Raw genomic sequence first — 13,086 nt, forward strand, 5'->3', positions numbered from 1 at the left:
TGGACACAATTCGAATAGGAAATGCAAAACATATAGAATTTAAGATTATTTATATATTCCCTTTTAAATTAAGAGCATTCTTCCATTTAAAATTTAACTGTTCACCATTAACTTTAAGAACATTTGCACTAAACAGGCGCGAAGCACATATAAAAACGTTACGTAGAAACCTACTGACATTGCTATGTTTTATACAGTGTGTCGGTTTTTTTAACATCCCATACAATTTTATTTCAATACAACCGACCAATTTTATCATAAATATGTTAACGTCTTAAAGATGTGACAGCTTGCTTCGCAAAAAAACAATTACATATGCCATAACAAATATGGCGGCTTATTTACAAAATGAAGTTGACTCTACATCTCTTCGTAAGGAGAACATATTACACAGTTGTATATTACGAAGTAGAGACTCAATACCTAATTTACCAACACAATATGCTGCGTAGCTTGTTAAACATTATGGAAAAACAACGGATTGCTGTCTATTTTACTTTATTTTCAACTTGTATTTACTATCAATGTTAACCACACAGCTTGTTAACCACACAGCTGTTTAAATCATCAGCATAGATGAAGTTGACTGACTGCGTCAGCTCGCCTTTCGCGAGGTCCAGTAGCTATAGAGAATATAAATATTTCCCAGATATGCACTCAGGACATTTGATTTTGTTTGGTCGATTGATTTATTTTAGACAGATATGTAGCAATTTACATACAGTTGCATCACATTATCTGTCAACAAACACATTGTATCAAAAAATGTAAAAGCGACATAAAGGGGAGTTACAATTTCTTATGAATTTTTGAAATGATATAATATATACTAAAAATTTTAACTTGTGGGGGTTAATTAGAACATGTTTTAGATTGTATCAAATATATTTTTGCGTGACAAAATCAAACATTGTCATTGATTAAAGCGGGTATATACGATTTTGTCAAATGTTTATGAATTTATATAAAATGTGTAAAAAACTTATTATATATATATTTCAATATAAATTAAAATAAAAGTTAAAAAGAACTTGGGTCGAAAAATGCGAAATAAGCCAGATATTCAATTCTGAAATTGAAAACGGCTGTACAGCCGAATTCGCCAGCATGTATACCATACATGTACGATGTGAATCTAAACTTAGTTTAACGGTTTATTTGAGTTCCTGCAACGATATCTATTCATACGACACACGAACACTAACTCCAATCCTAATACAAAGACCAATGCTTCGGTTATTGTAGCGAAATATGTACGTCACAATCGGCTCGGGGCGCTAATTTGTCTTTGCTGCATTTTATAAAATTCGGCTTTAATGTATAATTTTTCATGCCTATTTTGTGTTATTGTAACATATTTTATCAATATATTACAATCAAACACAAATAAAAAATCGTATATACCCGCTTTTAAAGTCTCTATAACGCTCAAAATGAACAAAAATTTCGTTAAGTATTTCGTAAAATAAAGTTAACACCTTAAAAATCAGTGTTCCTTAAAGCAATAGCCAAAATTTGAACGCTAGATGTGGTATGATTACATAGATTTTTGTAGATACAAAATGCTCGTTTTTATTTATTTGTGGCCACAATTAATTCCCGCGAATATATCTATTCATACGACACACGAACACCAATTCTGACAATGAAATGTATATCGACATGATACCATGATGGTGTATTTTCAGGTTAGTAGGCATGTTAACCAGTAAATGTTTGTATGTAGGCCTACAGCATTGTTCTCGAATCAACGAATAGTTCTTCATTTTAGATAGAAATAAATGAAATGTTATGCACACATAACAGGTTTTATGAATCGAACTTGGTTCTAAGTTATGTAATACCGCGGGTCGGGTGCCAATAGGTTGATTAATTTTGCATTGCAGGTCAGCCAATCGGGCGCTGGGATCTGAGTCACGTGACAGTTAGCGTCACCCGCGCCTAGCCTCCTTTCGCAGACAAAGGAACGCGCTCTTCTCGCAGTCTTAGAGAACGCTGTTAGCAGAAAGTTGCTTGGAAAAATATCGTACCTCCATTCCGCCTCCGCTATATATTTATCTATACACATATACATTTTTTTCTCTTCATTCATGTTTCCTTCTATGTGTGCTTTTGACTTAGGCCTTTTACATTGTCATGCAGATTTATGCATTTATAATTCTCTTTATGTTGCCTATCATGTTTTCTTGCCTTCTCATGTATGCATTGTATTATGTACCTTCATGTATGTTTTTTGCGTTTACATGTAATTAGGCGGTTTTTCTTGCTTGCCCAGCAGGGTAGAAGGGAAATTTAGTTGTTATGTTAAAGTTTACGACATTTTGCAATAAATGTCTAATTCACTCAGATAAGTTTTCTTCGTCACTCCGCCCTAATCCCCTGGTAGTGAAAGTCACAATGTTAGTGGAAAGGCGATTCATAAATCTGATTACACAAAACAAATACGTTGAAACCAAGATGTATTACATTTAAGAAACAAAAAAATATGTACCAACTTAATTTTACAAATATAAAGAGCGAGAGGTTATGACGTCATTATTTAAATTAATTGAAATCGTCCACTTAACAACGACAAGACGATACAGCTTATTAAGTTGTGTGCATGTGATTTCATCTTAACACATCGTTATCATGCATGCATTAGACCACGTTATATTATTTAAAAATTGTATAATACTCATTGAATATTTCTAAAAATGATCAAAAGATACGGTAACTCGAGGGTTTACATATATAAAGACGTTAATTAAGCCAGTGATTATTGTGCTACTAATCAACTGATGCTCTGGATGAGTGTACATCGGGGTTATAATCAATGTCACCAGATGAATTATACACCACGTCACGTGTTGTAAAATAATATTTAGTACCGATTCCGAAATTACAATCCACAACGAATAACACTTTACGATGATTATTTTAAATTTAATGGTATATATTCTTAATAAACGATAGCACTTATTTCATCGGGGGTAAATTAAGTAAGTACATAATGTTCAAACCAAGCGTACATTCAAGTTATAATTGTTTGTAATATATTCTCGTTTAGAGCTTTCGGTCAGAAATACTTAGTTTAACTCATTTTTTGCAAATAAAAACGTTCTCAGATAAATTTACGTTATGTTACTTTAGTACTGTAGAACAAATGCCAGTTTAACTGCTCCTAAGCAATGTTCAGTGGTCAGTGGCTTTTATATTTTATGTATCGATTAATTACTTTGAAGTAGATATTTAAAACTGCATCAGTGCATCAAAACGACTAGAAAATTACTGAAATATAATATTTTAAGATTTATGAAGCTTAACATATAAAATGGCAATCAAATGAGGAAAAGAAGTAACGAGAATTAATAAGTTCTGTGTATAGGGGTTTAAGACAACGCGAGAACACCGGTCAGTTTGGTGACTAGTTTAATACTACACCGATACAGCGATAGGCATGCAGCAACACAACATGGTAGACGGGCTTATCATGACTGACGTGATCATTATACAATAATAATGTTTAGAAATACACATTTTTCAACATTTAATCAATAAGCAATGTACTGAGAAAATCATATTGAGTACTACATAATAAATAGACTTGTCTTAGCACCAGCAATATATTCGATGATCAAGTAAGTGTTATTTATACTTTTCACAAGTTAGAAAGGCAATACGTGTAAACTCTGTATCATCGCGATGCTAAGCGAAACTGATCTAACTCTTAATAGCACGGCGCGAGGCAATTGAATACGGAATTCCGTTTGGATCATTGCTTATGAATTGACTAATTTTAAAGTCGATAACGCGAAAACACGATGACGAAAACGCGACAACACGGCAGTACGATGACGAAGATACGATGCAACGACATGATGATGATAATACGATATAAAATCGCTCTTATGTTGTCACCATTTTAATGTCTGTTTATATTCATTGACATCCTGTTGCCGTGGTATCACCATCGTACTGTCGCCTTCCGCTGAGCATGAGTATGCTAACAGTAAACACAACAGCCACGTCCCCGAGATGCCGAGCGCGCCCGTGGGAATGTTCTAACCCATTTTTCGGCGTAGCTGTCTAAGCCAGCTTTTCACCTGACCTGGCCTTTGTGTCCAATAAAATTCAAATAAAATTTCCCGCGGCTTGATACGAATTAATACACTTCTTTTATTCCATTGGCTGATTTGAGCATTAGACAATTAGAAACATGACCGCGTCTTTGTAGTAAAGCGTTTAACAATGTTTTACTGCGAGTTCAGCATGAAACTTTTTTTTCTAATGAAGCACCTTGATGGATAGAACAGTATTACACTCATCTCTTGACATCAATACAGCTGTGTGTGCCCCTTTATATTCAGAGTATTTTCACCGCCAGAGCGTTTGCATTTAAAGGCTATGTTCTCATATTAAGTAATTACTACCATACTGTTGACTGTGTACAAGTATATTTTAGTTAATTAAAGTATCGTTTTTCCACATCCTGAAATTCGTTTAAGCCGAACCATTTTTAATTATTTTAGATATTGAACAGTATACATGTAAAAGTATAAAGTTTTAAACAAGCCGTCGTTCCAGCATTGGATTCGTGACCTCACTTTAATGCATCCCATTCCAACCCGCAAGGTATCAGGGTCAGTTAGCGGCCAGTAAACGGATAGTTAGATAACATAGGCGCTATCGCGTTAAAGGCTCTATAAAGGTCACGATCCGTAATTATTTACCGGTTTTTAATTATTGTTTTTCATATTTTATTTATAAAGGTTATCAAAAAACAATATACAAAAATAAGCAATGTAACTTGTTTTGAGATCAAAATATACTGTCCTCCAAGTCAATTGTGTTTACAAACAATCAGTTTATTTACATCGCTGTTTAATCGGAAAGTGAAAGTCACTCAGGTCACCAAAAATATATATCGTTGGTTTTCAACGTTTTCCGGTATCACTCACAAAGTTGGTCTCTTCTAAATGGTTAAAACGTTTGTAGTGATCTAATAAGTAATTTTCTGCTGGTCAAAAATTGTTTCAAACAGAATTAAAATTTGATTTTCTTTCGGCTATTTTAGCATACGTAAACGCTTTGAGGCTTCACATCACGTTAGTTGCAAAGTTGTAAACATTTCTACCAATAATGAAACGGGTATATCTTCCATAAGTCTTGACAACGTTGCACTTAAGCTGTGTTATGAGCATTTTTTATGCACAGGAAACTGAAATCCGGTAAAAATTAGACCAGTCTATATGCATAATAATTTAATTTCTAACCTATATAGAGCCTTTAACTAGGTGAACTATAATTGTATTTAAGCCAAATATGTGTTAAATGAAGATATTCGGCGATATAACTTTGGTAGGTCAATCATAGATTCTTAATGTGCTTTCAACAATACCATGATTCATATTTTTTATTAATTAAACAAGCATTATTCCACCTTTTTTACAAATGTGCAAAGCATGAGCGCGATGATTCCCGATACAAATGTTAATCGATGTTTATAATTGATTCAAATAGCAATGCCCGACAAACCACTAAATCAGGTTTGTTCGAAGAACGCGCGTAAAAATATTAAAAGTATGTACGGCTACTTCGCGTGTGGCCGGTAGACTTATATGTTTTAATTTCACTTTCATTCTTCTTTTGTTTTTGTCTGTTTGTATCTAAAGATATATGATAAGCGATGTGTAATAATGTAAAATAAGCCGCAAAAACTCCGCGTAATATCCCGTTCTGCATGTGATGCAGCTAAGAACTGCATGGAAAAAGACATTCGCTATCTTTTGATCTCATTAATTAAACTCTACCTTTCACCAACTCCAACCACAATCAACGCCGTTTATCTTTTTAAAGGATATTTCTTGTTTTTAATAAAGACGTATAACTTGCTGAACAGTATGTGTTACACATTTTTGATGTTTAAGTTATCGTAATATGTGCATTAGAGGTGCGGAAAGTTTACTTAAACCATACTCCACCTACAGAAAATCGACATATGCAGGGTAAATATTTATCAACATGAGTACATCTTCTGATTTATACCAAATCGATTAATTGTTATGAAGTGTAAGACGAACGCTATTAATAGAATGTGAAGATCACGTGGTATTGATCTACTGCTGCTCGATGTTTATGGAGCGATTATTCTGAAGGTGAGTTCATTTGCAATTAGTAAATAAAACATGTTATGTTGATTTTTTGCCAAATCATATTTTAATGAAATCTGTATTGCATGACTCAATAATTTACACTTCACAAAGCGATAATACTTACACTCATACACACGAACACTGTTAAAACATACTAATACTAAAATGCGTTTTATAAATCGAAAGTGCAGGAACACTTTGAAAATAAATACGTTTATTTAAATACGACAATTCATAAAGTTTTCTTTGTCAACGGCTCGCTTGTTATCATGCATGTTTTAGTTGTATTATTTGTGATTCTGACTTTTTATATCACCCAAATGAGACACTTTATTGACTAAGCTAGGCATTTATTTTAATAATCAAGTTTAGACACAACCTACTTTTTAAAAAATGATGTGGAATTTCATGTATGTATTGCGTAATGGTTGTGTACAGTATTGGAAACGAAAACAACATTAAGATCATATCGACTGATATGCAAACCGTCGAATCATAGTACAATTCTATATAAAGAACACGATCAAGGCACCTTACGCATGGAGGATCAATAACAAAATTTCTAATTCCCGTGGGACTAGATCCAACACGGAATATTGCTTCAATTTCGTTATAAAACTCATCATCTGCAAAATCAAAATAACATAAGCACTGGAACTGAACATTTCATCAATACTTTGTAGACGGGTTTGTGCAATTAATTACCAGACAACTGAAAAGTCTCATCATTCACAAACTGAAAATTTCACGAATTTGGAATTCTCCAATTTTAAGTTTTTTCTTGCGCACGTAGTTTTCCCATTGGGCGTGGTTCTGCTACTTTTCCCAATTGGGCAAACATCGCTGATATTACAGATCATAATAATGACACATGTGGGATGTTTATTTGCTCGAAGATTTATCTTTTACGAATTGGAATTTTTGAGGTTACACGTTAACTTTGGAGTTATCAACATCTTCCTTATCCTAAGTTCATTGTTTAATTAACGTCTTCTTGCAGCCGACAGAAAATGGCAGAAGGAGGAATCGAACATAGTATGTCAGACACTGAGAGCGTTCCCAGGCACAGCAGCCTGTACAGTGATCACTCATGGGTATGTAAAGAAATCAAAGCATTCTGAGATATAAAGCACTGCCGCGGTTCACGGGTAAGTTAGCGGCTGAAAAGGTTCCTAGACACCGCAACCTGTTTTGCCGTAACTGTCGAGTAAGTTAGAAACTGAAAGAGTCCCGATACAGAGCACCTTTTACAAGTGTCACCCTCAGGGTAAGTTGGTGAATGAAAGCGTCCACAGAATCAACCGCCTGTTCAGTCGTAACTCTGTATTTAGTAAGGGACTCAAAGCGTTGGGACTGAAAGCATTCCCAGACACATCGCTTTGCACATTACTCACGGTAAAGTCAGAGACAGAAAGCATTCACAAAAATTGAAGTTAAGTAAGAGACTGGTAGCTTTCCCAGATATGAATGTGAAGTGGATATTACAAACTGCATCATTTAATAAACACAACTTGATTAAAACTTTAATATGATATTTTAAATAAAACTTAATTAATTTAACTATTCAGTCTATGTTTATTTTTAGAATTATGTCGACAAAACTTCCGTAGAAGTCTGCAATATAATGACAAATCTGGGATACGGAGAGGAAATCAGACGGAGAAGAATTTTAAAGTACAGGGAGTGGGATAGCTTAATGAATTCAATAAGTGTAAATAACATCTCTATTATCACAGCTGGAAGCAAGGCTGAGGGGCTTACCGGCTGGTTAGAAAGCGACTTTGACACTTTATACGTGCTTAAAACTGTCCTCTGTGTGGAAGCTGGAATTGATCTACACACCACACCAGACGACATAGAAGTATACAGGATGGATACACGTGTATACCCAGGGTACTGCAAGATGTTACTGGAGAGACAAGGTTCTACACGTTTTAATGTAATTAAGAATGCTCTATGTGATGACGGAAAAGGGAACGCTATACTTAGCAGTGGTTTATTTCTTGATGAACTAGCAAAATTTAAATTATACGGGATCCCACGGGGACGTGCAGGCCCGTCACTACCGAGGACGCTTAAAAAAGGTAATTTAGATATTGACTATGTGCAAGCAATACGGTGTCAATGCCCCTGTATCCTGCAGCGTTGGGCTGCACGACCTAGAAATTGGCCGGCCCCAAATGTCGTCAGGAAAGTCGTATCATTGGGATCGTTTGTTACCCCGGTTGGGTTTAAAGGAAGTGAAGATAAATTGTTTGAGTGGAGGATTTGCTTTAACACGGGTGAAACCGAACTCGTTAACAATCTTAATTCCACACAGGCGAAATTGTATGTAATTTTAAAATTGATCGTGAAAGATGTACTTAATCCAAAGAATAAAGAGGTAACATCATACGTGCTAAAAAATATAATACTATGGCAAGCTGAAAGAAATTTACCATCACTATTTCAAGAAAATAAATTGTTCCATTGGCTGCATGACGCATTGATAACACTAAAAACTGCAATAGCCTCTACACAGCTGCCATACTACATGATCCCTGACCGAAATCTGATGGCAGCGTGTGGATTGCAGGATGAACAGCAGCGTAAATGGGTGGCAGATATCACGGAAATGATTGAGGAAGGACCGAGGGTAATACTTAGATTGCCGAAGATAAGACAAGCCATTATCTGTCACCCAGAGCCGCTGATGTGGTTCAGCAGGAGGAGGATCAAGATGGAGATGCTAACGCTGGAATTGAGGATAAGAGCCGCTCAATGTAGAGATAAGAAAGGGGCGTGTGATAACTCGGATATCATGCTGCAGGAGATACATAGACATCAGACTGAGATAGTGAGAGAGGTCCGTCAAAGAATGTTAATGGAATGCAGCGCTGCAGACGATCTGGATGACAAATTGCTAGGTATCTTGATGTGAAATGAATTATATTGATATTTTGATTTGATCGCGAATGTACAAATTAATTAACTTGGGTTGAAATAGATTTGTTACACCATGTTGAAGCATATAGAATAGTATAGTGAGATAACAGCCTCTCAATGATTTGTAATACTGTATGAAGTAAGATTAAAATGAAAAGTTGCGGTAAGATTCGATCACATCGGGTATGACTTGGATGATACAAGGGCTGTTTGGTTTTACTTACATATACACATTCAGGCACAATTGTATGTAATTGTAAAACTCATTGTACTGAAACCAGACAATTTAGTGTTAATAACATCCTATGTGCTGCAAAATATAATATAAACACTCTGAATGCAGTTCACCCGCAATTTTTGAAGAAAGGAATTAAAGCCCCTTATTTAAAAATGCCATTGGAACACTCAGAACTGAAATATCCTCTACACAGTTGTAATATTATTAGGTGAAATATGACGGCATTGTGTGGATTGCGAGATGATCAGCAAAGTACATGGATAGCAGATATCGGGGACATGATGGAGGAAGGTGCGAGGGTTACTCCGAGATTGACGAAGATAGGATAATAATGAGATGAAATTATATATTTCTTTTATCACGCATGTAACAACTTTTTTTATTTGTACGCTAATAGCGAACTGTAAGAGTTATGTTTTTTATAAATACACAAAGTAGCGTCAGAAAGTGTTTCCCTTATTTCTAAAAAGTGACATACACAGGAAATCTTCCCATTTTCCAGAGATAATATACACCGTTATGCCGCTATAACATGCACAATCCCCTGTTGTTGAAGGCCACACTTGTTCGAATATATGATCCATATGTGACCAAACTATAATGGGATTGTTGATTAAATTCACAGATATATTCAACTCTGCATCTGTGCATCAATTTTTAAAGAAGCGAAATGAAAAACATACATCAACTTATTACGGATTGTATCAAGGTTTTGAAAGAAAGACCTAAACAAATCGAATCAAAATGTTAAAAGTATTTAAAAAAAAGAAGAGTAATAACCTTCACGACGTTGACAATTTTGTAAAATATAGATTGGTTTATTTATAATCATTATTTGAAATCGGTAAAATAATGTTAAAAAAACGTGCATAAAGCTTTTCTTCAATAAATTTGAAAGCAAGGACGTATAATTCGCTGACATGTTCGCCAGCCTGCGTGATCTTGTTCTAGCTCGTTAGATTTTACTACCAAAGATCACGGATTTGATTACGGTGAATTCAGCATTTTATTTCAGTTTTCTCTAATATATATCATTATAAAGAATGTTTAAAATATTATCTTTTGTGAATTTATCAAATTTTCAAAAGTACACAAATCAGTGCATAAGTCACTTTAAAAGAATATAAATATTAAAGCTCAAATAACCAATTGAACATATTAATACTTAAAATTGTATGGGTATGTTTGTCCTCATTCGAAAATAAAACCTTGATCAATTCAAGTTTGTGTTTTATTATATTAATGATAATAGTTATAATATGCGTTTTTACAGTCATTGCATAATTTGATTAGTGTATGGTATACCGTTGTGCAGTTAAATGCACCCATCGTGAACATTTGTCTATGTCCCTCGCCACGCCTGGTTCACTATGAACTGGGATACACCGTTGCCGATAAGCGGTCTTTGTTTTTACTGAAAGTTTTGCAGTCTAGACTTAATATAATGTCCCATTTTATAACGCTAGGCATTGTGTAGACAACGAGAAAAACAACAGTATCGTTTGTTACCTTCCAAAGTAGTCCCATATCTGTATAAAGAAAGGAGAAATGTAGCTTTGTAACAACCCGTTTCGAAATAAAGCCGGTTTGCTATACAATTATTTAAATTTAACTTTATATAGATTCAAGGAACACAATAAAAGCTCCAAATGTATGCAGTCATTCTGCCAATAAATTTCTACGCTTTCGAAGATTTTATAAAATATTTACCTTTTAGATGGGCCCTATCAAGGCCGGCCAATGCTTTTACCATATGGGCATAAAATACCCAAATAGGATAGGACGGAAACATTTAAGATGGCAAGATAATCTATGTGTATGATTTCCGGGTAGAAATTATATTTGATGAAATTACAATATATACGCATATCAAGCGACCCACAGCTGAACCAAGGGTGACTTTAACATCGAAATGCACATTCGGAAAACAGTACGTTTTTAGAAGGCTACCATGTGCATGTAACTGACTTGTATAATTCAAAGGAGGCACAGCAGTGGTTAAAATAACAGTTTAAAAAAATTCAGTATACATCATGATATCAATTAAAAAGCACTTTTGCAGTCATTTACCGATGTTATGTACATTCCACTATATTAATGTTTTCAAGAACCACATCGACCAATTTGCATATTTAAGAATTGTTCATTTTACGATAAACATTCCAATTACTTAATACCAAGAGTTGAAACTGCACACTGCTTGCTGGTTATTTTTATACTGACTTGTTAAAAATGGTTATGCTTTATTGGGAGAGAGATGAAAAATTCACACATACAAAGGTATTATTTAATATTCCGCCTGATGGCGACGCACCGCATTGCGTTTAATTGTTAGGTTGACAATACACCGAGTGTTGAAGACTTGATCTGATGATCTAGTTATTAACCCCACTTGACCCAGATTCAAACATGACCTAGATATGTCAAGATACAAATTATGACAAAGTTTTGTCAAGATTGAGACTTCTAGTGGTAACATGTTGACTTGGTGACTTACTGTTAATGCACTTTACGTTGATTTCAAATCTGCCCCGATGTCGTCAAGATGAACGTTACGATCTAGTTTCGTAAAGAATAAGTCAATCAGCTGTCCTCTACAGTGGTTACAATATTGTTATAAGATATGACCAAGTAACTTAGTTTTGAGACCCAACTGATCCAGATTCAAATGTCGTTTTATTAATTTTCATGATAAAGATTATTACCATATTCAACAATATTATGTTATTGGATATGACTTCTAGAGTACAAACAATGTTTTTATAAGATTTGACATGGTGACCAAAGCTTTGAGATGCAAGTGATTCAGATTCAAGCTTCGAGCATCTAGAAAGGTAACCCGGTTTTTATAAGAAATGGCATTGGCACTTCGTTTTAAGACGCAAAGACCGCATATTTAGATTCAACCTAAATCACGGCAAAACATATTTGTAGGCGCAGTAACGTAAGTGAATTGTGATACGGCGTATTCGCGGCGCACACGAAGACACCCACACATTACGGCATTTCAACAGCACGACGTTCTAAAGTGCAGCCGCGGCGATGTCTTTGAATATGTTTAGAATAATGGCCGCGACATGTTATTTTAGGGGACTAAACAGCGCCCAAATAGCGTAGCCACGGCGTTGATGGCCACTGCACTTAAAATTAAATATGGGTGCTATTACTAAGTATTTAAAACCTCGAGTCTGACTTCTTTACGACGAAAACTACACAGTATTTAGTGCTAATTTTTCCAATCAAAAACCTTTTTTTTAATAACTAGTACCTCTTTGTAAATAATCTTAGTTTAGGCTGAATTAAGTATACCGTAGTTTATTCAACTTCCGGTCGATTAATTTTGGATTTTGTTTTGTCCTGACAATTGAAAATGAAAAGTCAAAATATGTATGCTTATGATGTAAGCCTTTGCACTAAAATTGTAATAACAATGTGTCTGAATTTTCTAAAGGTGTACTTCTTTAGTTCTAAAAAAATCCTTGTCCTGGACATATGTTGTACAACATAAGATATGAATACTGCGTTAAATTGTGCATTTCAATAAAGTATATGTATGGAAAAAGACCTGAAGCATTATCAGGAGAGAAGTTCTTATTAACTACTGAGAGTCTTTTATTTAAAGTTAGTGACCAACTGCATAGACAATTCAGGCCAATACCGTCAACATTACGTAAACTAAATATGTACAGCAGGGCTCATCGCATTGGAATTGACGATGCAAATCATTGGGGGTTTTAAACGGTTTGACGGAGCGCAAACACTACGAAATTGACAACATAGCAAGCACAC

At 34.8% G+C, this 13,086-nt stretch overlaps 1 protein-coding gene across 1 annotated transcript; it reads left to right on the forward strand.

Moving 5' to 3' along the window:
* Window positions 1-6,096: 6,096 nt before the first annotated feature.
* LOC127850724 (uncharacterized) lies at window positions 6,097-10,519 on the forward strand. Its single transcript, XM_052384003.1, has 3 exons — window positions 6,097-6,137; window positions 7,135-7,228; window positions 7,720-10,519. The coding sequence occupies exons 2-3, from the start codon at window positions 7,145-7,147 to the stop codon at window positions 9,052-9,054; spliced, it is 1,419 nt and encodes a 472-aa protein (XP_052239963.1). The 5' UTR covers window positions 6,097-6,137; window positions 7,135-7,144; the 3' UTR covers window positions 9,055-10,519.
* The last annotated feature ends 2,567 nt before the right edge of the window (window positions 10,520-13,086 follow it).

Source organism: Dreissena polymorpha, chromosome 11 (assembly GCF_020536995.1).
Source record: "Dreissena polymorpha isolate Duluth1 chromosome 11, UMN_Dpol_1.0, whole genome shotgun sequence".
NCBI classification, from domain to species: Eukaryota; Metazoa; Mollusca; class Bivalvia; order Myida; family Dreissenidae; genus Dreissena; species Dreissena polymorpha.